Source organism: Oryzias latipes, chromosome 4, assembly GCF_002234675.1.
Source record: "Oryzias latipes chromosome 4, ASM223467v1".
NCBI classification, from domain to species: Eukaryota; Metazoa; Chordata; class Actinopteri; order Beloniformes; family Adrianichthyidae; genus Oryzias; species Oryzias latipes.
Window position 1 is genome coordinate 10,327,200 of NC_019862.2, and position 25,569 is coordinate 10,352,768.

At 39.1% G+C, this 25,569-nt stretch overlaps 3 protein-coding genes across 7 annotated transcripts; all 3 read left to right on the forward strand.

Moving 5' to 3' along the window:
* The first annotated feature begins 1,455 nt into the window (after positions 1-1,455).
* cluap1 (clusterin associated protein 1) lies at positions 1,456-7,372 on the forward strand. 2 transcript variants are annotated; one of them, XM_004067742.4, is made up of 13 exons: positions 1,555-1,687; positions 1,963-2,040; positions 2,167-2,278; positions 2,443-2,527; positions 2,614-2,790; positions 3,614-3,709; positions 3,924-4,007; positions 4,127-4,260; positions 4,373-4,514; positions 4,793-4,865; positions 4,951-5,061; positions 6,113-6,162; positions 6,908-7,372. In XM_004067742.4, the coding sequence occupies exons 2-13, from the start codon at positions 2,019-2,021 to the stop codon at positions 7,082-7,084; spliced, it is 1,263 nt and encodes a 420-aa protein (XP_004067790.1). In that variant the 5' UTR covers positions 1,555-1,687; positions 1,963-2,018; the 3' UTR covers positions 7,085-7,372. The 2 variants fall into 2 exon arrangements, with proteins under 2 accessions (XP_020557973.1, XP_004067790.1); XM_020702314.1 differs by lacking the exon at positions 1,963-2,040 and having other exon boundaries at positions 1,456-1,687.
* Positions 7,373-8,230: 858 nt separating this feature from the next.
* Positions 8,231-10,984, forward strand: ccdc124 (coiled-coil domain containing 124). 3 transcript variants are annotated; one of them, XM_011473898.2, is made up of 5 exons: positions 8,231-8,354; positions 8,860-9,026; positions 9,590-9,782; positions 10,254-10,359; positions 10,436-10,984. In XM_011473898.2, the coding sequence occupies exons 2-5, from the start codon at positions 8,868-8,870 to the stop codon at positions 10,638-10,640; spliced, it is 663 nt and encodes a 220-aa protein (XP_011472200.1). In that variant the 5' UTR covers positions 8,231-8,354; positions 8,860-8,867; the 3' UTR covers positions 10,641-10,984. The 3 variants fall into 3 exon arrangements, with proteins under 3 accessions (XP_011472200.1, XP_011472201.1, XP_011472202.1); XM_011473899.3 differs by having other exon boundaries at positions 8,256-8,354; positions 8,857-9,026; XM_011473900.3 differs by having other exon boundaries at positions 8,269-8,354; positions 9,527-9,782.
* A 1,146-nt stretch (positions 10,985-12,130) lies between these two features.
* On the forward strand, positions 12,131-21,512 carry LOC101154856 (small conductance calcium-activated potassium channel protein 3). Of its 2 annotated transcripts, XM_020702315.2 has the most exons (11): positions 12,131-12,988; positions 14,099-15,122; positions 16,244-16,672; positions 16,756-16,851; positions 17,084-17,196; positions 17,332-17,502; positions 17,670-17,832; positions 19,533-19,643; positions 19,786-19,913; positions 20,010-20,079; positions 20,427-21,512. In XM_020702315.2, exons 2-11 carry the CDS (start codon positions 14,106-14,108, stop codon positions 20,709-20,711), a joined length of 2,583 nt encoding a protein of 860 aa, XP_020557974.1. In that variant the 5' UTR covers positions 12,131-12,988; positions 14,099-14,105; the 3' UTR covers positions 20,712-21,512. The 2 variants fall into 2 exon arrangements, with proteins under 2 accessions (XP_020557974.1, XP_011472204.1); XM_011473902.3 differs by having other exon boundaries at positions 17,084-17,502.
* The last annotated feature ends 4,057 nt before the right edge of the window (positions 21,513-25,569 follow it).

Below are 25,569 nucleotides of genomic sequence, written 5' to 3' on the forward strand. Positions count from 1 at the left end.
CCGTCAGCGTCCTTTCTTGCTCGAGCCGCTCCTTGGACACGTCGGTCTCCGGCTCCCCTTCCTCCATCTCGGCGTCCGCGCTGGGCTTCAGAGCGGCCCGCTGCTGGTTCAAGGGCAGGCCGTTCGACTGTTCACCTTCCCCGGCGTGCTGCTCCGACCAGCTCCCGGCGTCCGCCCCAGATTCGGTCTCCATCTGCGTTATTAAAGTCGTCTGCAGAGCGGCATTTTCCAGCTCTTTTAGCCGTTTACTTTGGAGCCCGTGGGCGGAAGACTCGTTATCGGCCGGCCTGTCGTTGTGTGGGGGCTCGCCAGTTTGCTCCATCATGCTCTGCGTCAGGAAATCAGACCAGAGACTCACGCCGACGCCGAAAAGGGGGAAGTGTCGCCCTCTTGTGGCCATCAACCATATCGTCTGCCTTACGTTTATTGAACTGCGGACAAATTTAAATAACGTTTTTATTTATTTATCCAAAAATGTCACTTTTGTTATTGAACTTCTTATTATTTTTGGGGAAATTCCACGTTCATTGGTGTGAATGATCCAATTCATTACCCTATGCAATAAAAGACTTGCAAAATATGAAGCTACAAGAACATTTAATCTTTTAAAGGAACTGCCCTTATTTTCTTCTGTTCTTTGCACAGATAATGGAAAACTCTGCAGTGTAAACGTTGATTGTTGATGTGCATATTGCACTGTCCTTGTAGTATTTTCTTAATCTATTGTCTTGTGTCTAGTTCGTAAAAACCATCAATTAATCCATCCATCCTTTTCGTTAACCCGCTGCATTCCTTTTGGGGTCGCAAAGCTGCCACCGTTTAACCTGGCTACAGTCTGAACAGGTCGCTGACCTGTCTCAGGGCGGATTGAGTGAGTGACAAAGTTTGTGAATAAATGGAAAGTTTAGAAGAATTTCACCCAAGACCAAAATGTTTCTGCAATATCAGTTTTTGTTCTTTCATTGTTACCAAACAGAACAACAATTTGGTGTCCTTATGTTATTAACAATTATTAAATTTATTTTTCCATAAAGCCATTTAAAAATAGGGAAATGGGAGTCTAAAACCCATTTTCATGTTTTAAAAAAATTGGAGAAAAAAATAAAACAACAACAACAATTCATAGTTGGCCCCAAGCTGATCACCAGTGCCCGAAAGAAACTCCACTGATCTTTATGAACATCCCGGAATGTGGGGATTTGGAATCAGTTGCTGAATCTCAGCATCTTTCTGCGTTGAGTTTTGTCATTAATAATGAGAAGTACTCACTAGGCTATAGTTATGAGGGGCCGTATAAGACATTATTTATTCTGAACCATTCACATTCATAGTAGTTTGTGTCTTCTTCCCACTTTGACCCTGCAATCCAATTGCTGCAGGCAAAACATGAACCCTCTATTAGAAATATAGCACTTTTTTAATATGTGGGACCACCAGAAAACAATATTTATTTTTTAGAAAATTCTCTGTATGGCATCAGTAGTGACGACTTCTCAAAGTTTTATGAGCGAAACCAACGTCCTCAACTTTGCCTTTCAATATCGCTTAACCAGTGTTTTGGTCCCTTTGGCTCTCCGTAGTCCAAATTTTGTTTCCGTAGAGACGGTTTTAGAGGCAGAGACGGTCAAATTGAGGATAACGGTTCGCCGTAGGTCCGTTCAGATTTACCTAACTGGAAATTTAAAAGGTAAGATTGCGAGTTAACTTACAACAAGTAGCCACTGATTGTTGATAGTTAGCTTTTAGCTGACGCTCAGACTGCGGAATCACAGTTATGCTAATCGCTAGCTAGATGATGATCGATGTTTGGACAGGTCAGATGACTATATTCTAAACAAAAACACAGTTTCTAACACCGCATGTTAGACTGCATTTTAACGTTGTATTAACATTTCGGTCCTTGATATTATTCTCATATTAAACCTATACTTGTTGATTGTTTTTTTTAACATAATATTTTAGGTACAAACAAACAAGGCAAAAGGACAACACGGATCTTCTTTTTTTTAAACCCAAAAATGTCCTTCAGAGACTTAAGAAGTAAGCTTTGCTTTGTGTCATCTTAACATTTCATATATATAACTGCCGTCTCTGAACTATAAGTGAAGTTTTTTTTATTTTTTATTTTTTTATACTATAAGTGAAGTTGATTATAATGTCTGACAGATTTCATCGAAACGCTGACGGCTTTAGGCTACCCGCGCCGGATATCCACGGAGAATTTCAGAACGCCTAACTTTCCTCTCGTGGCCGAAATCCTGATTTGGCTCGTGAAGAGGTAGGCATGATGAACTTTCAGAATGGATCGGAACCAGGTTGAAATACACCTTCAAACGGTTAACCTGCCTCTCAACTATCATGAGTGGACTGAATTGGCACTTTAGTGTCTTTGCATTGATTTAGTCTTTTTTATTTTCTTGTTCTCTTCCTTTCTCTCATCAGATATGAACCTCACAATGAAATCCCCACAGACGTGGACACAGAAGCAGACAGGATTTTCTTTATAAAGACTGTAGCTCAGTTTATGGTAACACCATTTCTCCCAGTCTAGGCTGAGAACTGGATTACCCACTCTTGATGGCTGCTGCTATCCATCCTTTCATTGTGTTGTAGGCTGCAAAGGCTCACATCAAGCTTAACACCAAGCGCCTCTATCAGGCAGATGGCTACGCAGTCAAGGAAATGCTGAAGATCTCCTCAGTTCTCCACAGTGCAATGAAAACGAAGGAGATGGCACTGGAAGACCGAGCAGAGGATGACAACAAGTTCAGATCGGACATTGGCTCACGGGTGAATTCATTTTTTTTTTTAGATTTAAAACTACATTTGTTTTACTTCCTCTTTAGAAACCACAATTATCATGTAAGTGTGCAGTTTAAACCCACCGTGGATTAGGTTTGGATCATTTAGTAATGCGAGAAGGTGTTCTGTTGAAATCCACACACATTTCTGGTGTCTGGGCATTTTTAGTGTCTAATAATTTAAATTTCTTTGATTCAAAGCTATTATTATTGATCCTTGAAAGTCATGGGACGAGATGACAGTGAAAGTTTATTGACGCAACACTACAGGGGCGGGGCTAGGACATTAGAAATGGGTGGTGGGAGGTGGGCAGAAAACTTGGAAAGCTGGCAAATCACCACAGTGGAAGGCCAATACAAATGAAAGGATCAATCTTTCTAACAGTTTTATTAATATTATTGTTTTTATTTCATTTAAAAATTGCTTTTCCAATGCCTAAAGAAACTTGTATTGATAAGTTCTTAATCGTCGATAATGACAACAAAAGATTTGGGGAGAGCAAGCGTGGGGCAAAGCTTTTTGCTGGGGGGAGGCTGCCCCCCTTTCCCCTGTAGCTCCGCCCCTTTAACACTAACTTAATAAATGCATCAGAAATTAAACCTGACATCCATGAAAGTTCTTGGTTTCAATTTTGGTTTTAGTTGATGCAGTGATGTGAAAGGTTCTTACTTTTGGTTTCTTATGTCTGTCTGAATCAGTTTCAATCATATTGGTGTCATCGATTTTTATTTAATTTGTTTTGTAGCAGGCAGTGTTTACATTTTGTCCTCATTCTGTTAATCATAGAATCTCATTTTTGATTTTGCTTTAGATTTCAGATCTTAAAGCAGCACGTCAGCTGGCATCTGAGGTCACAACCACGGGAGCTTCTCTGTATGATTTACTAGGAAAAGAGGTGGACTTAAGGGTGAGAAAAGCACAATATGTGTTTTTTAATATCATTCACTTGTCTGTTATTGTTGCCTATGTTACTTAAAGAAGCCATGTAACACAAATATTTGATGATGGCATGATGTGTCTTTGTTTTCATAAACAGCTTTCAAAAACAATTGCAATCCTTCTTTCTGACAAATATATCAACACCAGTAACGATTAAGATCATTTGTGCTTCTTTCTCACAGGAAAGGAGAACTGTCGCCATCGCGCGACCCCTCGACATAAATGAAACCGAAAAGGCCCTGAGAGCTGCCACCAAGGACGTTTTGGTTAGTGGACGTATTTTCTGAAACAAATTTTCTTTTTCCTCGTCCGCTTACACTATTTAAAACAAAAGCATTTCATCAGCTGTGTTCACTTTTTCAGTTTTTTTTCTTCTGTTTTCTAGGAAAATGTGGCTAAAACAAAAGACATGTTGAACAATGTTGTGTCTGATGAAGCCAGTTTAGATGCCAAGATAGAAAGGAAGAAACAGGATCTGGAGAGGCATCAAAAGAGGCTCCAGACCCTGCAGAGTGTCAGGTCTGCGGTGTGATGAAGAGCACAGATACTAGAAGAGAAATGACAGATTCTTTTATTTACCAAATGCAGCCTGTTTTATAGAAGGATAATTGTTCTTCCTTTTCTCCTTCAGGCCAGCATTCATGGATGAATATGAGAAGATAGAAGAGGAGCTGAAGAAGCAATATGACCTTTACGAGAAGAAATTCCGAAACCTCAGCTTTCTGGAGTCTCAGCTGGAGGAACACCACAGACTAGAAAAGGAAAGGTTTGAGGTACGGATATAGAAGCACTGAGGGCTTCTCATTAGTTTCTTTTAAATTGAGTTTTTGATTAATAATAAACATTTCAAATATGTTTGCCTCAGTCAAATGTGACACTGTCTCTTTAATGCTAGAAAACCAGAATATATTTTTTTCTTCCATTACTTTTTTAGACAAAGATAATAAAAGCAAAAGATAACTGTTCTTTGAGTGCAGAAGGATCTGTTTTTTTCTGCAGAAAATGATTAAAAGTGCTTCACTTTCCATGGTCTGTGTCGCCTCTTTTGTAGGAAGCTGAAAACACTCTGAGGATAATGCAGCACAAACTGAGAGAGGAGAAACTTGACCTGATGAGGGGCTCCTGTGAGATCAAACACACACTTTAAGCAAAGTCCCATGTCCCAAATATCTTTAGCTCAAAGCAGTTTCTTGATTATTTCTTCTGAAGTGACAAATGAAGACTCTGACTTGGGCGTCATTGAGGATGAAGGTTCCGACAGCGACCTTGAAGAATCTCGGCCTTCAAAGCCGCGGCCCATGAGAAACGGCCTCATGACTGGTAAGCAGACAGCTTGAAGAAGAACATAATCTCTCAACGTGTACATAGTAAACCAACCTTAAAAAAGGAGAAAAAAGCGTTCATTTAGGTTTTCTCAAAGGAAAACTTGGATTCTAAAACTTGGTTGAACTGCTAAATGTCAAAGAGACTGTACCCCATGATCCCAGCTCCCACAGTGCAAAAAGTATACACCAACCACCAAAAGAGTACAGGTTGTCTGTTAATAACAAAGCCATTCGCACTCTATTGCCTTATATTTTATAGTTTTAACCTTTGATTGAGCTTAAGCGTAATTGAGCTTTGAAGCAGGAGAAGTGGAGCCTTTCAATTGCAGAAAAAAACTTTATGAAAACTAAGATGATGACATATATAAAGAGACCTTAGAACTGTGAGCAGAAAGGAAATTTTCTCTATTATTTTAAGCATTAAAAAAATCTCTGTTTAAAGTGTTCCTCTGTGCTTTACACAGAATGTGTTTAGAGATAGTTTTGACCATCTTTACCATTATCAGTTCACTTTTAAGTTGTGTCTGAATTCCTTCACTACTCACTATTTATTGCACTAAAGAGTGCGATAAATCACCATTTTGTGAGCTGTCCGAAAACAATTCCAAAATTCAGTGCCCTTTGGAAGTCTCTGCAAAAAACTAGTGTGCATCAATGCTCACTAGATTGGCAAATGTAGACCACAATGCATTGCATTTGAATGTTTTTTTTCATGTGAAAAAACATATTCAAATTCATTTTTTATAAATCATTCAAGTCTTTTTTAGCAGAACCCAGTGGATTCATAAATAGTATTTGTAAAGAAGAATTTCTGGAAATTGATGATGTCACATTTGCCGTTTAAAAGAAACACATGAGGATGATGTCCGAACTGTTTTTAAAATCCAGTCCCACACTATATGGATGCTATGGAGTAGTGAGGGAATTTGGACCTTGTCTTAAAGTTATTTAATCCCAAAATTTAAAGCTAAAACGTAAAAAAAAAAATCCAGAAAATCCATGAAACTCTGGTTCTCAAAAATGCTTTTTTTTTCTTTTCCAACAAGGGAGAGGAGGACTTTTTATTGGTAACATGCAGGGTGGTGACAGCGATGAGGTTAGTGATGTTCTTACTCACATTGCTTCCTTCATATTCATTCCATGGGCTGAGACTTCCAACATTCAAAGGATTTATCGCTTTTTGCCTTTTGCAACTTTTGATGGTAATTCAACTTTACCTGATGTCCAGTTATCCTGTGTTTTCTGCTGACCTCACCACTTAGTCTTTTTTCATTAATGTTTACTCATATCTCATAAGGTATTTTTACCAGTGTCCAAAACATCAGTCCCTCAGTTCAAAAAACACCCGAAAGGAAAGGTTTGTGCAAGACAAACGCCCACTTTATGTTTTTTTTCCAGCTCCTTGTGTATTTGAAGGAAAAATCAATCCTCAAAGTAAATGTTGGGAAATATTTATACTACTTACAGAAGTTAAAAATGTCAGTAATATTCATTGAACATGCTTTGCAGACAAGAGCTTGAATAAGAGAAAAGGTGCTGTCGCATTTTTTCCATAAAACATCAGAGTATCATCAGAACGAGCTGCACCAACACTTCTCACTTTTGAGCTAAAGGTGGATTTTTCCTTTAAATGACTTGAGTTTTCTGTTCACGCTAAAAGGCTAGTGTGTCCTGTCTAAAGTAGTGGAAACATTTGACCTGGTTATGTGTTTAGCTAAATAATCAAAGCATAGATTCCCATGTGATTCTACAGCCTGTGTGCAGAACCCGTCGAGTTTCTCCTGTTAGATTTGACTGCTCAGAACAGACTATTGCTCATGACTTTATCCCTGTTAATCTAGACTGATGACAGTGAAATCGATGTGGACGACGACGATGATGAGGAAGATGAGGAAAGAGAGGAGGAGAGCAAGGATTTGGAGGATGATAGTTTCGAAGGTCCCATGTCTAGAAACAACCGTCCTTCAATTGGAGCAGTGAGGCCTGCTCTGCTGGATGAAAGTGATAATGACTTTTAAGAAAAGAGCTCACCAAATTCTATAATTTGTCTGTTTCTAACTTGTATTTTAAGTTGGACCATGATATCAGCTTATCTCAAACGTATAAACATTGTTATTTACAGCATATATGTGGAGTGAAAATAGCCTCAACGGATTTGAGACTATTTTCTCTTCACTTTATGATGTAGCTCTTGTTTTTGACTGTATGAACTATCAAAATCCCTAACTGCATAGTAGTTTTGTTGTCTGTTTGTAATTCTTAAATTATTTTAAAGCCTTTTAATACATAAAAAAATAAAGAAATGGTTGATGTTTCCTTTTATGATGGAAAAGTAAAAAGCCTTTATCTAATTATTTGTTGTACTTATTATAGACATTGTCTATTTTTTTGTTTTGTGCCCACTACAATAGACACAGAAAGACTTAATTATTAATATTTCCAAAACGTTTTGACTTAAATCAGTGTGAATACAGTTTTTTTTTTTTTACAAATTTATTACCGATAAGTATAAACGCAATTACAAAACATGAATGAGTGCAAGTTTTTTTTTTCCCCAGATGCTTATTGTAAATATCAGGTAAAGTCCAAAGATATCAATATACATTGTACATTAATGCAAACTTATAAATAAAGAATGACATAAAATGAAATGCCAGTAAGAATAAATAAAAGTACAGAATGAGTGTGTAAAACAATGTTTGACATAACATTACAATTTTTTTTAAAACAATTTTATTTTGTAAAATAAAGGACGTTTTAAAACTTTTTGAAAAAGTAATTTATTTAGCAAAAATGTATTTAAAAAAAATAATTGAGATTTAGTTGGAAAATGTACATTTATACATGTAAAAATTAGAGTGGAAAAATTTGATTAAAACTTAACTCCTGTTGATGGAAACCAAACAATATACGTTTTAAGCAAAGAAAAGGGGACCATACATTTCTTTGTAACTAAAGATAATATCACAGAAAATTTGCCAAAAAGATTTTAGTGGGTTTAATTATACGTTTTTTGCAGGATAACATCGATTGCAGAAAAATATTTTTTTTGTTTGTTTTTTCTTTTTTTTGTCAGGAAGTACTTTAAAAATGTATTAAAAATTTGTAGAATACAGTAAAAAAAATTATAACAATACATTATAAGAATAGATTGCTTAAAATGTCCACTAAAAACGACCTAGCTTCGTGACGTCATCATCGTGCGCGACGATCGCAGGGAGGAGGTAGCGGATGCCTCTTCGAAACAAAACATTCGCAAACTCACGAGTTGCTTTTCCTCTCTTTCTGGTAAGTGACAGTGTCTGTATTAGTGCATTATTTATATCACGTTAACCTGCAAATGGAAGGATTTACTCCTTAAACAAACCAGTGCTGTTTAGCTAGCCATATTCATAGAAGCTAAACAGTGCTAGTTAGCATTTCTGATTAGCACTCCTGACATTTGGAGTAGGAGTTACTTTCTATTTTATCATCTCCGTAGTTGTAGATTAATCTTTACATATAGTCGTTATTTTTAGTTGGTACAGATTTTAAGTTTTTTTTTTCTTATCTTAACTTTTTCTTATCTTAGCATCTCTACTACGATGTTACAGATACTAGCTGCTGTTGCTTGCAAAGTTCTGGTTATTATTACCTTCATCAATTCGTATTAAACTCCCTTCTGTCATAGAATATGGCATTAAACATATTACACAATGACTACAAGGTCAAACAATGTTGAGAAGGAGGATGTTGTGTGGGTTTCAAACTGTCCCTATGCCTATGTGCATCATCTTCTCTTTCATCTAAGCAGCAGTTAAGATGCCAAAGAAGTTCCTAGGAGAAAATTCTAAGGCGGTTACAGCCAGAGCCCGCAAGGCTGAGGCCAAGGCGGTTGCAGATGCCCGCAAGAAGCAGGAAGAAGACGATGCCCGTTGGCAGGAAACTGACAAACATGTTCTCAAAAAAGAACAGAGAAAGGTGAGCCGACCTTTACGACCAAGAGCCAGGTATACATGTGGGACCGTACCAACAAGATTTCTTATTGTTCCATTAGAACACAAGTTTTGGAGGTTATCAATATATAGTCAACTTATAGTGAATGACAGCTGCCATGTCCTTAAAGGAATTTAGATGTGTGGGAGAATTCAACTGTGCTTATGTGTTATTATATTTCTGTTTCATAGGAATGTCAACAAAGCTTTGGCTATATGTTTGTATGCATGTTCATTTTTTAACATTTTTCTACAAAAAGGAAATATTTAGGTTTTTAACAAGCTGCAGTTTAAAAAAAAAAGTATTGTAAATGTAATGTAAATAAAACATTCTAAAATTCACCACGATATAGAGATCAAGTAATTTCTTTTTGAGAAAATGTTCTTTTTTTCATAAATTCAAATTTTTTAACCTTCTAAATTGTACAACTTTTAAGAAAATTATTCCATGTTTTTGTACAATAAAGATGTATTGTTTTGGTGTAGCTGTAGCACTGAAAGATGACGGGATTTCTGGCACAATTTGGGAACCATTTATTGTGGCTGCAGGATGACAAAGAGAAAAGGAGGCTGGAACTTCTCGAGAGGAAAAAGGAAAACCAGCGACTACTAGAGGAGGAAAGCTCTAAAATCAGAGGCAAATCTCAGAAAGAGAATGGATCTGGTGGAAAAGTGACACGTGCCCAAATTGAGGAGACGCTTCAGAACGAGCGGGGGGTGGAAGAGCCGATTAAGTCCAGAGGTAAGGTTCAGATTGTTAGGCCACATCCAAATTGCTTTCCTACGGCTTCTCCCTATCCCTACGTTTATCCCTCCAAAGAAAGAGATATGGGGAAAAAATGTTCGATGACATCATCTATAGTCGCAGGCTATCTATGTCAGCGCTTGGAAAATACCGGTACCTAACATCGGTTTCACCCACGTGAAGAGAAGCGTTTCTCCTCCTTGTCGCGGATCATCTTTCCAGGGGAGGGATAGCCAGTCATAAGTCGCTCCTCCTTAAAAAAAAAAAAAAAACTCTTTTGGACATAACTGAAGCTTCAAATGCCCCTACAGGAGGAGCCAGAGGGATAGGGGAGCATTTCGAATTCGGCCTTAGTTTACTTAAGACTGAAAATCTGTCACGAAATGTCTGGTATATTCAAACTGGGACTTTCTTCCTTCTTTGACATTGTTTGCTGTTTTAAATTATATAAAAACAATTCTTCCACAGAAAAAAGCCACTTGGAAACTCCATTGGAAGAGAACATTAACAGAATTGTCCCTGAAGAAGGAACTGTTGAAGCCAGATCAATAGAGGATGCCATTGCTGTGCTCAGGTACCAGTCACATGAACAATCCTCCTTTGGATTTGGCATTCATTTATAACTGGTCTTTCTTTTGTTTTTTTCTCAGCACGGGGCCTGAGGATCTTGACCGCCATCCAGAGCGCAGGATGAAATCAGCATTTGCAGCCTACGAGGAAGAAAACATGCCACGTCTAAAACAAGAAAATCCCAACATGAGGCTGTCGCAGCTGAAGCAACAGTTGAAGAAGGAGTGGGCCAAATCACCAGAGAACCCCCTGAACCAGCGTTTTACCTCCTACAATTCAAAGTGAAGTCAATCTTCCCCACATAACTCTGCTAGAAACCTGCTTTCCTATGGACACTGGGGACTTCCCATTGGATAAAGTAATAATATGGAAAAGCGATTATCACTCATGAGACCTTCAGTGTTAAGAATCCATAAACAATTTCTGTGCCAGAAGACTCAAATCATTTGTTCCACAATTAAGGAGAGGCTTTTCTCATAATAAAATTAACTAATCATCCTGTTTGTGCACGTGACCTGCAGTCAAGCACATTAGAACCTCATTCATTAAAACTGTTTTTTAGCACTTGTGAGGAGATGAGAGGTCTGATGTTTTGAAAGGAACTTATTAAACATCATCATTCATCTGCATCTTGTGTTGCCTTTAACTGTGTACGATGGTCATCAAATGCATGTGAAGCTACGTTCACATCGCCCTCGGCAACGCGCGTTTAAGCGGCCACTCTAAACGGGCTTCCGCGTTCAAAACGTTCACATGCTGGTACGCAAGTTTCTACAAACGTTTTTGGGTACCACATACAAAACGTGACCATTGAACGCGTGTTGAAAGTTAAACCAGGTTGATCTTTGACAAATCAGTGACTCGCATTTGGTGGTGATGTTTGGATGGCGTCCCTTTTAATTGCGGATGTGCCAACCGTTTGAAAATTGATCGTGGAGGAGAAATTAACGATAGCGGTTTATGCCTGGCCGTAATTATACGACACCATGTCTTTCTTGTATGGGAACAGAAGTGTGAAACACAAAAGCCTGGAAATTACTAGATTTGCACCGCTTCAACATTTCTCACCAAGACAGACGTGCAAGCAAACAGTAGAAAAAGAGGAAGCCCCTCCCTGTTTGTCCAGTGTGAACACCATCACCATGCACATTAAACATGCATCACGTGTGTACGTAGCTTTCAGACGCACCGGCTTCACTCTTTCCGGCGCTTAGAAAACCTTTTATTCGGGTAAAAAAAAATTCATGTAAAACATCAACTTCTGAAATGTTAGTGATGGTCTTTTTCCTCATGTGAGTCAACAGATGTTTTTCCTGAAGAATTTCTTTTCAGAAATTTTAAAACAAGCTGTCTCAGCCAATCCACTGACTTTGAAAATTTATAAATTAAACATTTAAGATAGAGCTTAAAAAACACACAAAATAACGTACATTAATGGGCAATCCTTAGTAAACAGCAAATTAATAGGATTTAGTTTTCACATCTTTATAGTGTGCTAATGTTGTTGCAGTTTCTTTACTCATTTACTTTAAGAATTTAAACTCCTCCAGTTGCTAGATGGTTTAAAATTGCGCCTTTGATGAATTCTTTGAGTCGAAAGGGGATTATTAAATCCGATCAAGTTCAGTTACTCTGTTTTAGTGCTGTCAGATAACACTGAGCAGTTCAGCTCCTGATGAAAAGCGTTCCCTGTCCAGCATGTTCTGCGCTGCTGAGGCAGCAGGCCTCCCTGGTTTATCTGATGCAGCAGAGCAAACAGGGTCAAGAGTGCATGAAAACGTGTCAGACGGGGTCGATACAAGCCGGCATTTTTGGGGGAGGATTTACAGCAATTGCAACCTTTTTTTTGTTTAAATGAGTAGTGGATTCGTTTTATTTGTTTTGGAAGTCAAATCAGCGAAATCCATAGAAATTCTTTCCACTGGGTTGATAATTTTAGCTTTTCTTTATGCATTTCATCACATCACCTTGTAGCACGATGGCCCTTTGCAGTTGCGTTTGTTAGATCTTGTAGGATGCAGCTGACGTGCCCCGCCATTCACAGGCTTGAGTCATCAGATCAAGGTTTTTTATTTTCATTTTTTCAAAATGGACACTTTTGTCCCACTGGGTCTTGTGGCGGCCGAGATAAGAGCATGTGCAAAGGCCTTTGAACCACAAAGCTTTCATGGCAAGTTCAACTGGCCTTCTGCTTTCCATTTTGAAATGAAAGCTAGCCATTTGGTTACCTTTCTAACCGACACACGCTGTCCCAGTTTATAGCTGTGCCTTTGAGCTCTTTGTGATGGTGGTCGGCTCAAACGCAGGTCTGATGTTGCAGGTTGTTTAGGGTTTGTTTTTTTTATATCTGCAACCCCTACCCACCTTTCCCTTCCATTTGCATGGTGACACTTCGCCAGCCAGCTGCTGCCGCCTGGCCCTTCCTTCATGTTGAATTCTAATCATTACTTTCAAAGGAAAGCGTCACCTAAGCTCCTTTATCAAGTGTTTGATAAAGGCTGGGAGGAGGCAAGCCGCTGTCCAACACCCACTCAGACTCTCCTCTTCTTAAGACGTGCTCAGGAAACAGGGAGCTCCTTCTGTTTGTAGCCCACTTCTTTGAGTCTGGACAAAACAGGACATGGAGGAAGAAGGTAAGCATCACCTGGTGGCAATTTGTTCCTTTTCTTAGTCAGGTGCAATGGTGAGAACCTTAAGACAAGAAAACCATTTATTTGTCCCTCAGTTAAGCCCCAAAATATGTGTAAGTATGAAAACCTACATACTAAACATTTTAGTATTTTCAGTAGTTAATTGTTGATTTTTTTGCTAAATCTTTTTAGTTGTTGCATAACTATTTTCAATGTAAATTCAGATTAATTTAAAACGTTTAAAGTTTTCTCCTTTACTCTAAAATTCTGGGCCGAAAACCAAAGCAAATTTTAAAAATAGCTTTTGCTGCTGGACACTAACGTGGCAGCAAATTATCGTCACATTGTTCCAAATGAAAACTATAAGGATTTTTCCTCTTCTTGATTGAGATAATCAGTTTTTCTCTGAGGTTTTGTGGTCACTTGGTAAATGAACAGGGGGGGCACATCTGCTTTTGACAGAGAGCTTTCCATTGACAGCCTCCTGAAAATGCAGTCTGAAATCAAACAAATCTTTGTTTTACCTTAAAAAAACAAAGAGGATGCTTTAGGACATTAGATATATAATTTATAATGAGATATATTGGCTCATAAAAGACGTTTTAATGCAAATTAACGGGTTACATGTTGTTTTCTGTCTCCTGCATGTGTTTGTCAGTGTTACTAGAGAAATGTTAATCTGCCGAGGTTCTCTTTTTGTTTTGGAGCAAGTATTTTTGTTTACACAAAGACAAATACTTATTTTTATGATAAGGTAAAAAATGTGTAGACATTTTATATTTTTACATTTTTTATAGTTTATATGACTTTAAAACTGCAAACATAAACTGTATTGCAGTAATACTTTGAAAGTGGAACTGTTTTTTTATTTTTTATTTTTTTATTATTCTGTGCATTTAGCTTTAAAATAAAGGTTCGATTCACAGTCTCCACTTGAACCTAGGGCTTTTTTTGTTCTGTTTTCTTACTTATTTGTTAAATAGCTTGAATTTTCATCTGGAATTTCTGTTCTTTATAATTTTCGTGTTTGTTGATTTTGCAGCACAGTTCATCATTCATTTACTTCTTATTGTTTTTTATTTTGAATTTTTTTTTAACGTTTAAATTTTGCAGTGATGCCATGAGGCTTATTCTAGTCAAACCCAGTAATGCAACACGACGAACTGAGTCAACGGGCGAGGTTTTTCATGATGGAGACCACGAACAATGTGTGTCTGGAGGTCCTGAGGACAAGCAGGACTCCTGCCCAGAAACCTCAGGGGACCGGTCTTCATCCCCGCAGGAGAAGAGTCAGTGCTGTGCTGAACGACTGAATGGCATCAGTCGCCCAAGAGGTCCGGTCCAGAGGTCCCCACTGAAAACTCAGAGCCTCACCTTATCTCAGCTGAGTGATCAGGATTGGCTGCTCCTCTGCAGCCAGGTTGGCGGAGTGGGAAATGATCTGCCGTCAGTGGAAATAACAGGGTCTGTTGTGGGGAAAAACTACGACAGATGTAGCTGTGCTTGTCCCGATGTTCCCCAAGATTCGGTCTCTCCCGGTTTTCAGCGTCAGTCTAAGCAGGGCACAGACTGTGACGGCATTGCAAGGTTCACAAAAAAAAGAAATCATTCATCGAGTCACTCCCAGTTTGTAGACACACGCCTTTTAACTACTCACAGGGTTTTAACACCAGAGCGTTGCAAGCCTGCAACAAACTGTCCACAAGATACAAGCCGACCTGATCAATTCAGCCCAAAAAAGCAGCCCTGCAGCAGCCAAACAACTCGCTCAAATTTGTTTAACATTCCTATGAACTCCACTGACTATTCCAGCACCAATGCAAAGCTGCATAAGCAGCCTGCGGTCAGCGCTCACATTAACTGGAGAGAACTGTTTGGAAAAGAACCACTGGTAATCCAGGAACCTCTAAGGAAAAAAGCCCACTGCTCAGTACCAGATGACCAAATCAAATCACCAGGAGATCCAACCTTTGTGCTTAAGAGCCGCCATCTTCCATACAGCCGTCAGAGCAGCTGTCAGTGGGGGAAGAGGTCAACGACGCCGGTCAGTCAGAAAAGCATCAAGTCTTTCTCAGTCAGCCATTGTAGCTCTTTTGAGACCCAGGAGTTGTTGGAGGAAAAAACAAGACAAATTCAGGTACATTTTTCTCCACTTCAATGAAAATTGTGTTTTGGGTGCTTTTAACATGTTCTCGTGGCATTTTTCTGATGATGGAGGACATGTATAAAGAAAATTAAGCTTAAAATTATATTTCTGAGTATTTCTTTATTCAAATCTTTGTGAATCAGGAGCTGTTAGGGGGGGGGGGGGGGGGGATCAAATTTCTTATGTAGAAAATGTGCTGTGCAGGTCACAAGCTCCCTGCTTCATTCTGTTGCATCCACTTGCAGATAAGTAGACCCATCTACGTCTTTGTTTTCCACGTGCCTGAATGGCTCCATTATTGCTCGCCATTTTTGTTGCACCGGTAATTTTAGGCTGAGGGTGTGAGAGGCTGTAAGCCAGCAGGAGAGAGCTTAAACAGCTTTCAGTTATGGGTGATGGGAATAGGGGCTGGGTTACTCTGTGCCAACAGTTCTGCCTTCAACTCCGGGGTGAATTCCTAATGAACTACAGCAGAAATGATGCCCTAGAAAACAACACAGGGTTCTTGATTTTGGCTAAAAGCTTCACAATCCTAATCAAAATACCACTGGGAACACTTTAAAACAGCTCAAAAGATGGTCTGAGTAGGTCTTTAAATGGGCTTTTTTCTAGAATCAGAACTTGGTTGTAGTTCTCATGGCATAACTAGGACAATGTGTACAATTCAGAAGTAGACTGAAACTATTGTACTGAAAGATTTGGGACACTGTAACTCATTGATAGCATCTCAAAGACATCCAATATGTTTCCAGTAAGGTAAATGCACTACAAGGTAGGCACACCAACAACTAAAAAGGAAAAAAAACAAAATCTTAAGTCTTTATTAGCATTATTCTGTTATTCTTCTGGAAGAATCTTAAATTAAAATCAAATAAATGCAAAGAAAAAAAGCCTTTTATGATCTTTTCTGCTCAGTTAGTGTGAAACCTAAGCTTGTTTGGATGAACATAGCACAGATATCCTGACATTAATAAATGTTTTTTGGCCAATTAGATAAAATTGATTTATTTCCCATGGCACACTGACCAAGTCTCACAGAACACTTCTGTAAGCTTCCAGATTCCCCTCTTCCCCATCGTTTGGCATGATTACAGTTTTACCTTCTCTTTCAGACAAATCCTCATCACCTCAGTGAATCTAAACTGACCCCCCCTACACACTCCCCTCTACTTCCTGACACCTCAGAAACTGTCAGCTCGATAAACGGAGACGTGGTGCGACCGTTCAGCAGCCACAGCACTTTGAGATCGAGCCTGTTGGATCTTCAGGCAGGCCAACAGCTTCTCCACAGTGCCATCCTAGAGGACGCCTTCTCCAAAGTTATCAGGGAAGACTCCAGGAAGGCCAACAGCAGGAACCAGGTCAGACCGGAAGGCAGCGTCCCACAGAAGAAGACAAAGGACATAAGCTACCGGCTGGGTCTAAGGAGAGCTCTCTTTGGGAAGCGAAAACAGCTGAGCGATTACGCCTTGGTCTGTGGGATGTTTGGAATAATCATCATGGTTGTTGAAACTGAGCTCTCCAGAGCCTTTTATAGCAAGGTATTTTGCCATAGTGTATCTATTTGGGTGTCTACAACACAATGCACTCACAATATTCACATTTCTGCTTCCATTGTACACAGGAATCCACGTATTCTTACACACTGAAAAGCCTAATCAGTGTTTCTACGGCCTTTCTGCTTGGACTCATTTTGATGTACCATGCAAGGGAAATTCAGGTAAAATACACAACTTTATTTATGGCATTTTTGTTGTTTGGGTAAGAATAAAAACGAAATAAAATTAAAAATATACAAAAAAAAAATGACCAAAACAATAAATTAGATGACAGAAAATTATATTGGGAACTTTAAGTCTTTTCCATAACAATGTAAGATCATTTCTATTTCATGACTAATAAACATTTTGTTTATTAGGAAAAACGGCATTTATTTTCCATGTGTGTTTCAGCTTTTCATGGTGGATAATGGTGCGGATGATTGGAGGATAGCCATGACCTTGGAGCGGATCCTCTTCATTGCGTTGGAGCTCGTTGTCTGTGCCATTCATCCCATTCCAGGCCAGTACGTGTTTTCATGGACAGCTCGACTGGCCTTCAACTACACCTCATCCCCGTCTGATGATGATTTTGACATCATCCTCTCTGTGCCAATGTTCCTGCGCCTGTACCTGATTGGCCGGGTGATGCTGCTCCACAGCAAGCTTTTCACAGATGCTTCTTCACGCAGCATTGGGGCGCTGAACAAGATCAACTTTAACACTCGTTTCGTCATGAAGACCCTAATGACCATTTGCCCCGGCACAGTGCTGCTAGTCTTCAGTGTAACCTGTTGGATTATTGCAGCTTGGATTGTGCGCATATGTGAGAGGTATGACAAAAAATCTCTTAACTATTTAGTTTGAACATTAAATATCATGTCTTTTTTTTGGCAGATTAACATGTTTTTAAAGAAAGTGACATTAGTAGTCATTTTTTATCAGAGCATTTTTCTCTTCTCAGTCTATCTGTATCTCATAAAACAGTGGCTGCCTGCAGCCAGGTGTCATATCTCAACAGGTATCACGACACACAGGAAGTAACCAGCACCTTCTTGGGAGCAATGTGGCTGGTCTCCATCACCTTCCTGTCTATTGGATATGGAGACATGGTCCCACACACCTACTGTGGAAAAGGTGTTTGCTTGTTGACAGGAATTATGGTGAGATTTCAGTGTTTACACTTCAGGCTTTTGGATTCATTTTCCTTCAAGGAAGATAGCAAAGCGCTATTTAATTATACGCCATGTACCATTTATGTCACCCACATCCCTCTGTTGTAAAAAAAAGCAATTTCTTATTTGTCATCTTAATTTGTCACCACACAACACACTTTTTGTGGTGATTCTTTGTGTCTCAACAATGTTCTCTGGTTGGGACTTTCAACACTGAGATGTCTGCAGGCTTCTTGAACCCCATTTGCAACGTGCCAATGTTGTCATTTTATGTTCCGGCTGATGCTCTAATGCAATGTTTTTCAACCAGTGTGCCGCGGCACACTAGTGTGCCGTGGGAGATGGTCAAGTGTGCCGTGGAAAATTGCCCTCATTAACTGATCTAAAAGCAATTATTACAATCTCCAGGAAATCAGCTCTTTGTTCATCCAAACAGGCCCTGATAAAACACTGAGAAGTTAAGAATATGAAATATCATAAAATTAGTTTTTCTTTGTGTTTATATGATTCTATTAAAGACATTTTGATAAGAATAATGGGATACCGCGATTTAGCTGCAGCTATAACTGTGTAAGCAAAAGTCCCGCCCCTTTAACTGTCTCCACCAATCATTCTTGAAGGCTTAATCACATGTCATCAGTCTGACCAATCAGAAGAGAGGATGGAAGCAAGGAAGTATTCACTTCCTTGTTTCGATTTAGCGCAAAAAAGTCTCTCTGTTCTAACAAAAATACCAGCTAAAGCTCGTCTTTAGCGGTGTAGCTTTCCACATAATCTGGTTTCAGACTGGAACAAGTGAACAGAATCATGAAGCTCAAAGACGCTGGTCTTTCCGCGGTCGGCGGATTACGGGCACTACATCTCCCATGATGCAGTAAAGTGACTGTCTTAGCGCACAATGAGTCTCTCCTCTTAACGTCTTAAAACAACGAACACACATCAAACAGTTTTTGAATCTTTTGACTTAATTTTTAATACATCTTTTAGAAAAAACAGCTGCAGCTTCCAGCGTTTTCTGCAACAATTATCACAAAAATGCATGTGAGATTGCAGAGCGGCTGTAGATCAATAAAGACTGAGCTTTTTCTTTTTTTTTATTTATCTATTTTTTTGGATGCTGGTGTGCCGCGGGATTTTTGTCAAGGTTAAAGTGTGCCGTGGCTCAAAAAAGGTTGAAAAACACTGCTCTAATGGTCTGTTTGCAGTTTCTGTTTACTTTCTTGTTTGTATTGTGGGCTCCCATATTGGATTTGTTTTATATCCCAAATACAAAGAATTTGTCAAATTTTTCGTACAACTATGCATGTAACTGCATCACTTGTCAGCCACATTTTTTGATGTTTCATTTAGTGCAATTTTGTTGAGTTTGTTCCATTAACATCAATTTACAACAGAAATCATCTGAAGGCAGCGCACAAAAATCCAACCTTACATATTTCAAAGCTGAGTGTAGCTCAAATTTTTATAATTCAGTATAATTAAAGCCAAATTTGACAACTGCTTCTCCTACACTCATATCTGTATATTGGAGATTCCTCATGGATAAACTTGTTTGTTTTTTTCTGTAATGAAAGTATGAAGGTTTAAACTGTAATCTTAGTTTGGTCTTCCTCTGCAGATGTTGCCTTGGAACATACAGGAAACTTCCCTTCACTGCCTCCTACAGTGACTGTCCTTTTTCTCCCCAGGGGGCGGGCTGTACAGCCTTAGTGGTGGCTGTAGTTGCCAGGAAGTCTGAGCTCACCAGGGCTGAAAAACACGTCCATAATTTTATGATGGACACTCAGCTCTTAAAAAAGGTTGGTTTCCACACACAAATACCATTGTAGTATGTAGTCACGTTCATATTGTACTGGTACTAACTTGAGTTGTGTAAACACACTGGTTAAAGGTTAGCTTAATTCGAAATATTTTTGTTCCCTTAACAACCCTTTCTTTTAGATAAAAAATACAGCAGCAAATGTACTGCAGGAGACGTGGCTAATCTACAAAAACACCAAGCTGGTTAAAAAGATTGACCACGCCACTGTACGCCACCACCAGCGGAAATTCCTGCAGGCCATCCACCAGTAGGTGCCAATAAGCAGCATGTATAGCACATCAGAGTCTCCAGTTATCCTCTGTAGGTTATCTTTAATAAAAGTGATCCTGGTGTTCACCTTAAGGCTGCGAAGAGTCAAAATGGAGCAAAGAAAGCTGACTGACCAGGCCAATACAGTTGCTGACGTTGCCAAGGTTTGTAAAAGCAAATTTCTTTCGTAAATCAAACATTTGTATTTTCCTAATTTGTTAAAAACAATCAATTTTAATTGCTGTTGTAATTATTATATTCTTGATTTCATTATTTACATGTACGCTTCAAAACAATAGAACTTTATATTGTTTTATGAATACATAAATTTGTATTTTAAACTATTACTGCAACCTAACTGTCATTAGTACTAATAGTTGTTGTAGTATTGATTTGACTTTCTACTCAAAGAATTTACACCAATTCACAAGATTGAAACCAGCTATGTTTTTTTGTCTGACTCTTGATGCTGAACTCATCATGAGTGCACGGTCTCTTTTTCTCCCCCCAGACTCAAAACATGATGTATGATCTGGTGTCGGATTTGCAGCATCGAAGCAGCGAGCTGGACAGGAGGGTCGTGGTTTTAGAAGAAAAACTGGACTCCCTCCTTCTTGACATGCAGTCACTGCCTGTGGTTCTTTCCCAAGAAATAACAAAGCTGCATAAAGATTTCTTGGATGATTTAGCAGGCCGCGTTCACTTCCTCTCATCCTCCTATAGCACTGAGTGTTGCTCAGCGCCTGCTAAACAGCTCTGTCCAGAGTTCACCCCCATAGACACAACATACAGCTGACAGGCCTCACGGGTTCTTTTTAGGGTGGGATATTTCCTCTCCCTGAGCTGAATTTTCCAAACAGCTCCCCTTCTAAAGTGGGAAAAAAAGTTATTTAATCACAAAATGTCTGAAAGGCAATACTTTACTACTAATTTGTGATGCAGAAAGTTGTTTTATTTCTAATTTAAAGTCCTATTCCAATCATCTTTTGATTTATTTTCAAATTGTTCCCAGTTGTCTTTTAGTTACGAAAATGCCATTTTCATCTGAACTCAGAAATCCTGTGTTGTTTTCTAGTACATAGTTCCTGCAGAGCGGCAGTAGTTCAATAGAAATTCATATATGAGTTGTGGGCAGAACTGTTGGTGCGCAGTGAGTCTGTCTTCGACTTCCCATCATCCATTTGTTTATACTCTCCCCCGCTGGCTTAAAGTCCTTTACAATCCCAACATAAAAATACCTGTGTAACAAATATTGTAATAAACAAATATTGGAACAATACAAGCTGTAAAGTTTTCGGCCAGCTCAGACGAGGAAAACAAAGATGTGCATGGATTTATTTGTTTGCAGGTGGATGCATCAGAATAGAAGCAGAGAGCTTGTGCCCCGCCGATTATGGTTTGTACCAAACAACTACAAGTGTTTTCCAACAGCATTTCTTCATCTGCTCCTGATTGTCAACTGCGTAATAAGTTTATTTCAGATCAAATCAACATTTACCTGAAAAAAAAAAATAAGTCAACACACAACTTGGAAAATAGGATTTGAAAGGGGAATGGAATGGAGTCGCCACGATTTGAATAAAGAAATACTCAGAAATGCAGTTTTAATCTTAATTTTTTTTTTATATATATATTCCACATCATGAGAAAAATGCTACAAAACATTTTATGGTCTGTAAGGTTTTTTTATTATTATGTTTAAATACACACATCTTTAAAGTAATTCACATAACAGTCAAAAAATCTTTTTTGTTCTGTTCATAGTTTATTTTAATGCAGCAACAATTCATTAATACGATGGCCGAGAGGTGCAAGACACATTTACATTTAAGATACAACCAACAAAAAATCCTGGTACAAACAAACAAAAAAAAAACAATCTCAGAACAAATAAACAAATACTAACACAAAAGCAAATAACGGAACAAATTACAAAGTCCTAAAACACAAAAGCAAATCCGGGTGAAAAGTACCAAATACAGAATCACAAAAACAATCTCGGTACAAATTAGCAAATCTAGAAACACAACAACGAAAGCTGAGAAACGGCTTCTAACAGAAAGGGAACGTCCTAAGTCTCGGAAGTGACATAATATAAATTTGTTTTTGGTTTTTTTACATTAATTAATTACAGTTTTTATGTGGACATTTAAAATACATGAGACAGTCCAAAAGCATTTTTTTTATTGTATTACTACTATAAAAATTACAGTAATGTTTAGCAAGGTAAAGTTATTGCATCACTTCCGGTATTAAGGGTATTGCCTTTCCGTTTGCAAAACACGACAGCAGAATATAGAGAGAAAAATTAAAGAAAGCGAGCAGCTGCTATCGGATGTGAACACTTTACCTTGCTAAACATTGTTGTAATTTATTGTAGTAATACAATTAAAAAAATGCTTTTAGACTGTTTCATGCATTTAAAATGTCCACAGAAAGAAAACACTAATAAATAACTTTAAAAAATCATACACAATTGGTTTTGTATTACGTCCCTTTCTGTTAGTAGCCGTGCCTCCGTTGTTGTTGTGTTTCTGGTTTTGGGCATTTGTGACGGGGTTGTTGTTTCTTTTTTGGTAATTTGCACCTGGATTTGCTTTTGTGTCTCAAGAGAACTCTGTAATTTCTTTCGTGATTTGCTGTTGGGTTTCATGATTTGTTGTTGTGTTTCATGATTTGCTGTTGGGTTTCATGATTTGTTGTTGTGTTTCATGATTTGCTGTTGTGTTTTCATGATTTGCTGTTGTGTTTCATGATTTGCTTTTGTGTTTCATGATTTGTTGTTGTGTTTCATGATTTTCTTTTGTGTTTCATGATTTGCTTTTGTGTTTCATGATTTGCTGTTGTGTTTCATGATTTGCTTTTGTGTTTCATGATTTACTGTGGTGTTTTTCAGTATTTGATTTGTTGTTGTTGTATCTTATATGTAAGCGTGTCTTGCACCTCTCGGCCACCATAATGAACCATGTTTATGACCACCAGGGACCGCATGCCAGCAGAGTTCCCCCCTGGGCCTCCCTGGCCCAGGCAGGAGTGATTTTGTGTCTTTTTGCGGGGTCGGCCTCGACCAGGGTTCATGGGAAGAGCCCCGGCCACCAAGCCCTCATTTGCGAGCCTAAGCTCCAGGCTTGGCCTGACTGCAATCTGTGTGTTGCAACTGGACCTTGTTCTTTCTGACTCAGTTTAGGGATGCTGAACCGCTCTTAGTCTGACTCGTCAACTAGAGCCTGTCTGTTGAGGGACACCGTGCCATTAGCATTAGCCCTGGACAGATTAGCTTCTAGGATCACTCGAGTGCGCAAACCCCTCCACCACGTTAAGGTGGCGGTTCACGGAGGGGATAAATTTAGTATGTTGCAATTCTTTCTTTTCAACTTTTTTCATGTTTTATTATTATTATTATTTTTAGAAATTAAATTAATTATAATAAAAATAAATGATCAACTTATTAAAAAATTTACAGGAACTGTATTATGTTGGGGCGGGGGGGACTGAAGTACTCAGAGAAAACCCACACAAACACACTTATTAGTGTGTCGCCCTTTTTTTTATTTTAAGTCCGACCAGATTTTAAATAACTAATAAATCAATTCTATTTTTTTACTGTCTTTTTTTCTTGTGTTCAATCAGCAGAAGGAATTCCAACAGTTTTCTTTTCTTCAATTCACAAATTTTAACTAATAATACTCTGAAAAGACACTACATTCTGGTTGGGTGGGGGGAACTGAAGTACTCAGAGAAAACCCACACAAACACACATATTAGTGTGTCGCCCTTTTTTTATTTTAAGTACGGCCAGATTTGAAATAACTAAGAACCGTCTCTTTCACTAGATCAGCCCCGTGGTACACAGAGGAACTGCGAATTCTTAAAAGACTTGGACGAACCATGGAACGAAGACTCATAAAAAACAACCTGACAGTACACAAACAGGCCTATCGAGACCATCAAAAACTCTACTGTAGAGCCCTTAAAATAGCCAGGCAAAAGTTCTATTCCCACAAGATCAATAGCAACACTGGAAATTCAAAACAGCTGTTTTCCACCATACACTCTCTGCTTAAGCCCCCCACACTTACCCATAGTGACGCTAGTGTCAGCAGCTGTGATAGATTCAAGGATTTTTTCACCAACAAAATATCTTCCATAAAATCTAACTTCCTGCCCACTACTACTATTCCCACCTCATCTGAAAACACGACTGTACCAACAGCTCCAAGGCCCCTTTCTGAATTCACACCCACTACACAGAAAGAAGTTGAGGCCATCTTAAGGACTATGAAATCCTCAACCTGCTCACTTGACCCCCTCCCAACAGCCCTGATCAAAGACAACATTTCAATTATCAGTCCAATTATCGCAACTATAATTAACCAATCACTACAAGCCGGTCATGTTCCCCTTGCTCTCAAAACCGCCATCATTAGACCACACTTAAAAAAACCGGCACTGGACCCTGATAACTTGGCAAACTATAGACCCATTTCCAACCTACCATTCCTGTCCAAGGTTCTTGAAAAAGTTGTCGCCGCTCAACTCCACCATCATCTCTCAACGCACAGCTTGTATGAAAAATTTCAGTCTGGCTTCCGGCCAGCTCACAGTACAGAGACAGCCCTGGTCCGAGTCATGAATGACCTACTCATGGCTGCGGACCAGGGCTCCCCATCTCTACTCATCCTTCTTGACCTATCAGCTGCATTTGACACTGTGGATCACGGCATTCTCCTTAACCGTCTTCATACTACTGTTGGACTCTCTGGGAACATACTCAACTGGTTTAAATCATATCTCACAAACAGGACAGAATATGTGGCTCTGGGAAATGCTAAATCCCACACACACACAGTCACCTGGGGAGTTCCTCAAGGCTCTGTTCTTGGACCTTCACTCTTTACCATCTACATATCTCCACTTGGACAAATCATTCGTAAACACAACATTTCATTCCACTGTTACGCCGACGACACACAATTATATGTAAAAATGAATTCCACTCCCACCATAACTTCTTCTGCCCTCCAGGCATGTCTCGAGGAGATAGAAGCATGGATGGCTGAAAACTCTCTCCAGTTCAACAGCAACAAGACTGAAGCCATATTAATCGGTACCCCTCACCAGATCAAAACATCCTCCACCAAAAGCATTCTGGTCTCTGGTCACAACATTCCACTTTCTTCACCTGTGATAAATCTTGGTGTCAAAATCGATTCTACTCTAACATTTGATCATCATATACGTCACCTCTCCAAAGTCTCTTTTTTCCATCTGAAAAACATTGCAAAGCTCCGCCCCTCACTAACCCAGTCTGATGCAGAAAAACTAATCCATGCTTTTGTCTCCTCCAGACTAGATTACTGCAATGCTCTCCTTGTTGGGATTCCTGGCAGGAGCCTGGAAAAGCTCCAGCACATCCAAAACTGCGCTGCTAGGGTCCTGACAAGGAGACGCAAATTTGACCACATCACTCCTGTCCTTCAGTCACTTCACTGGTTACCCATTCGTTCCAGAATTCAATACAAACTCTGTCTCCTCACCTACCAATGCGTCCATGGAACTGCCCCTGCCTACCTCAGTGAGCTCCTTTCCCTGCACGCCACTTCACGACTCCTCCGTTCCAATTTCACACACTGCCTTCATCAGCCAAGGACCAG

What these genes read in the sequence shown, in the direction of transcription:
- ccdc124 (XM_011473898.2), top strand. Translation starts at nt 8,868, where the DNA reads ATGCCAAAGAAGTTCCTAGGAGAAAATTCTAAGGCGGTTACAGCCAGA. An exon ending in TCAAAAAAGAACAGAGAAAG is followed by an intron (nt 9,027 to 9,589) that starts GTGAGCCGACCT and finishes TTGTGGCTGCAG; the next exon opens with GATGACAAAGAGAAAAGGAG. An exon ending in GATGCCATTGCTGTGCTCAG is followed by an intron (nt 10,360 to 10,435) that starts GTACCAGTCACA and finishes TTTTTTTCTCAG; the next exon opens with CACGGGGCCTGAGGATCTTG.
- LOC101154856 (XM_011473902.3), top strand. Translation starts at nt 14,106, where the DNA reads ATGAGGCTTATTCTAGTCAAACCCAGTAATGCAACACGACGAACTGAG. An exon ending in ATTGTGCGCATATGTGAGAG is followed by an intron (nt 17,503 to 17,669) that starts GTATGACAAAAA and finishes GGCTGCCTGCAG; the next exon opens with CCAGGTGTCATATCTCAACA. An exon ending in TTCCTGCAGGCCATCCACCA is followed by an intron (nt 19,914 to 20,009) that starts GTAGGTGCCAAT and finishes GTTCACCTTAAG; the next exon opens with GCTGCGAAGAGTCAAAATGG.
- cluap1 (XM_020702314.1), top strand. Translation starts at nt 1,471, where the DNA reads ATGGCATCAGTAGTGACGACTTCTCAAAGTTTTATGAGCGAAACCAAC. An exon ending in TAGAAAAGGAAAGGTTTGAG is followed by an intron (nt 4,515 to 4,792) that starts GTACGGATATAG and finishes CCTCTTTTGTAG; the next exon opens with GAAGCTGAAAACACTCTGAG. An exon ending in GAGAAACGGCCTCATGACTG is followed by an intron (nt 5,062 to 6,112) that starts GTAAGCAGACAG and finishes TTTTCCAACAAG; the next exon opens with GGAGAGGAGGACTTTTTATT.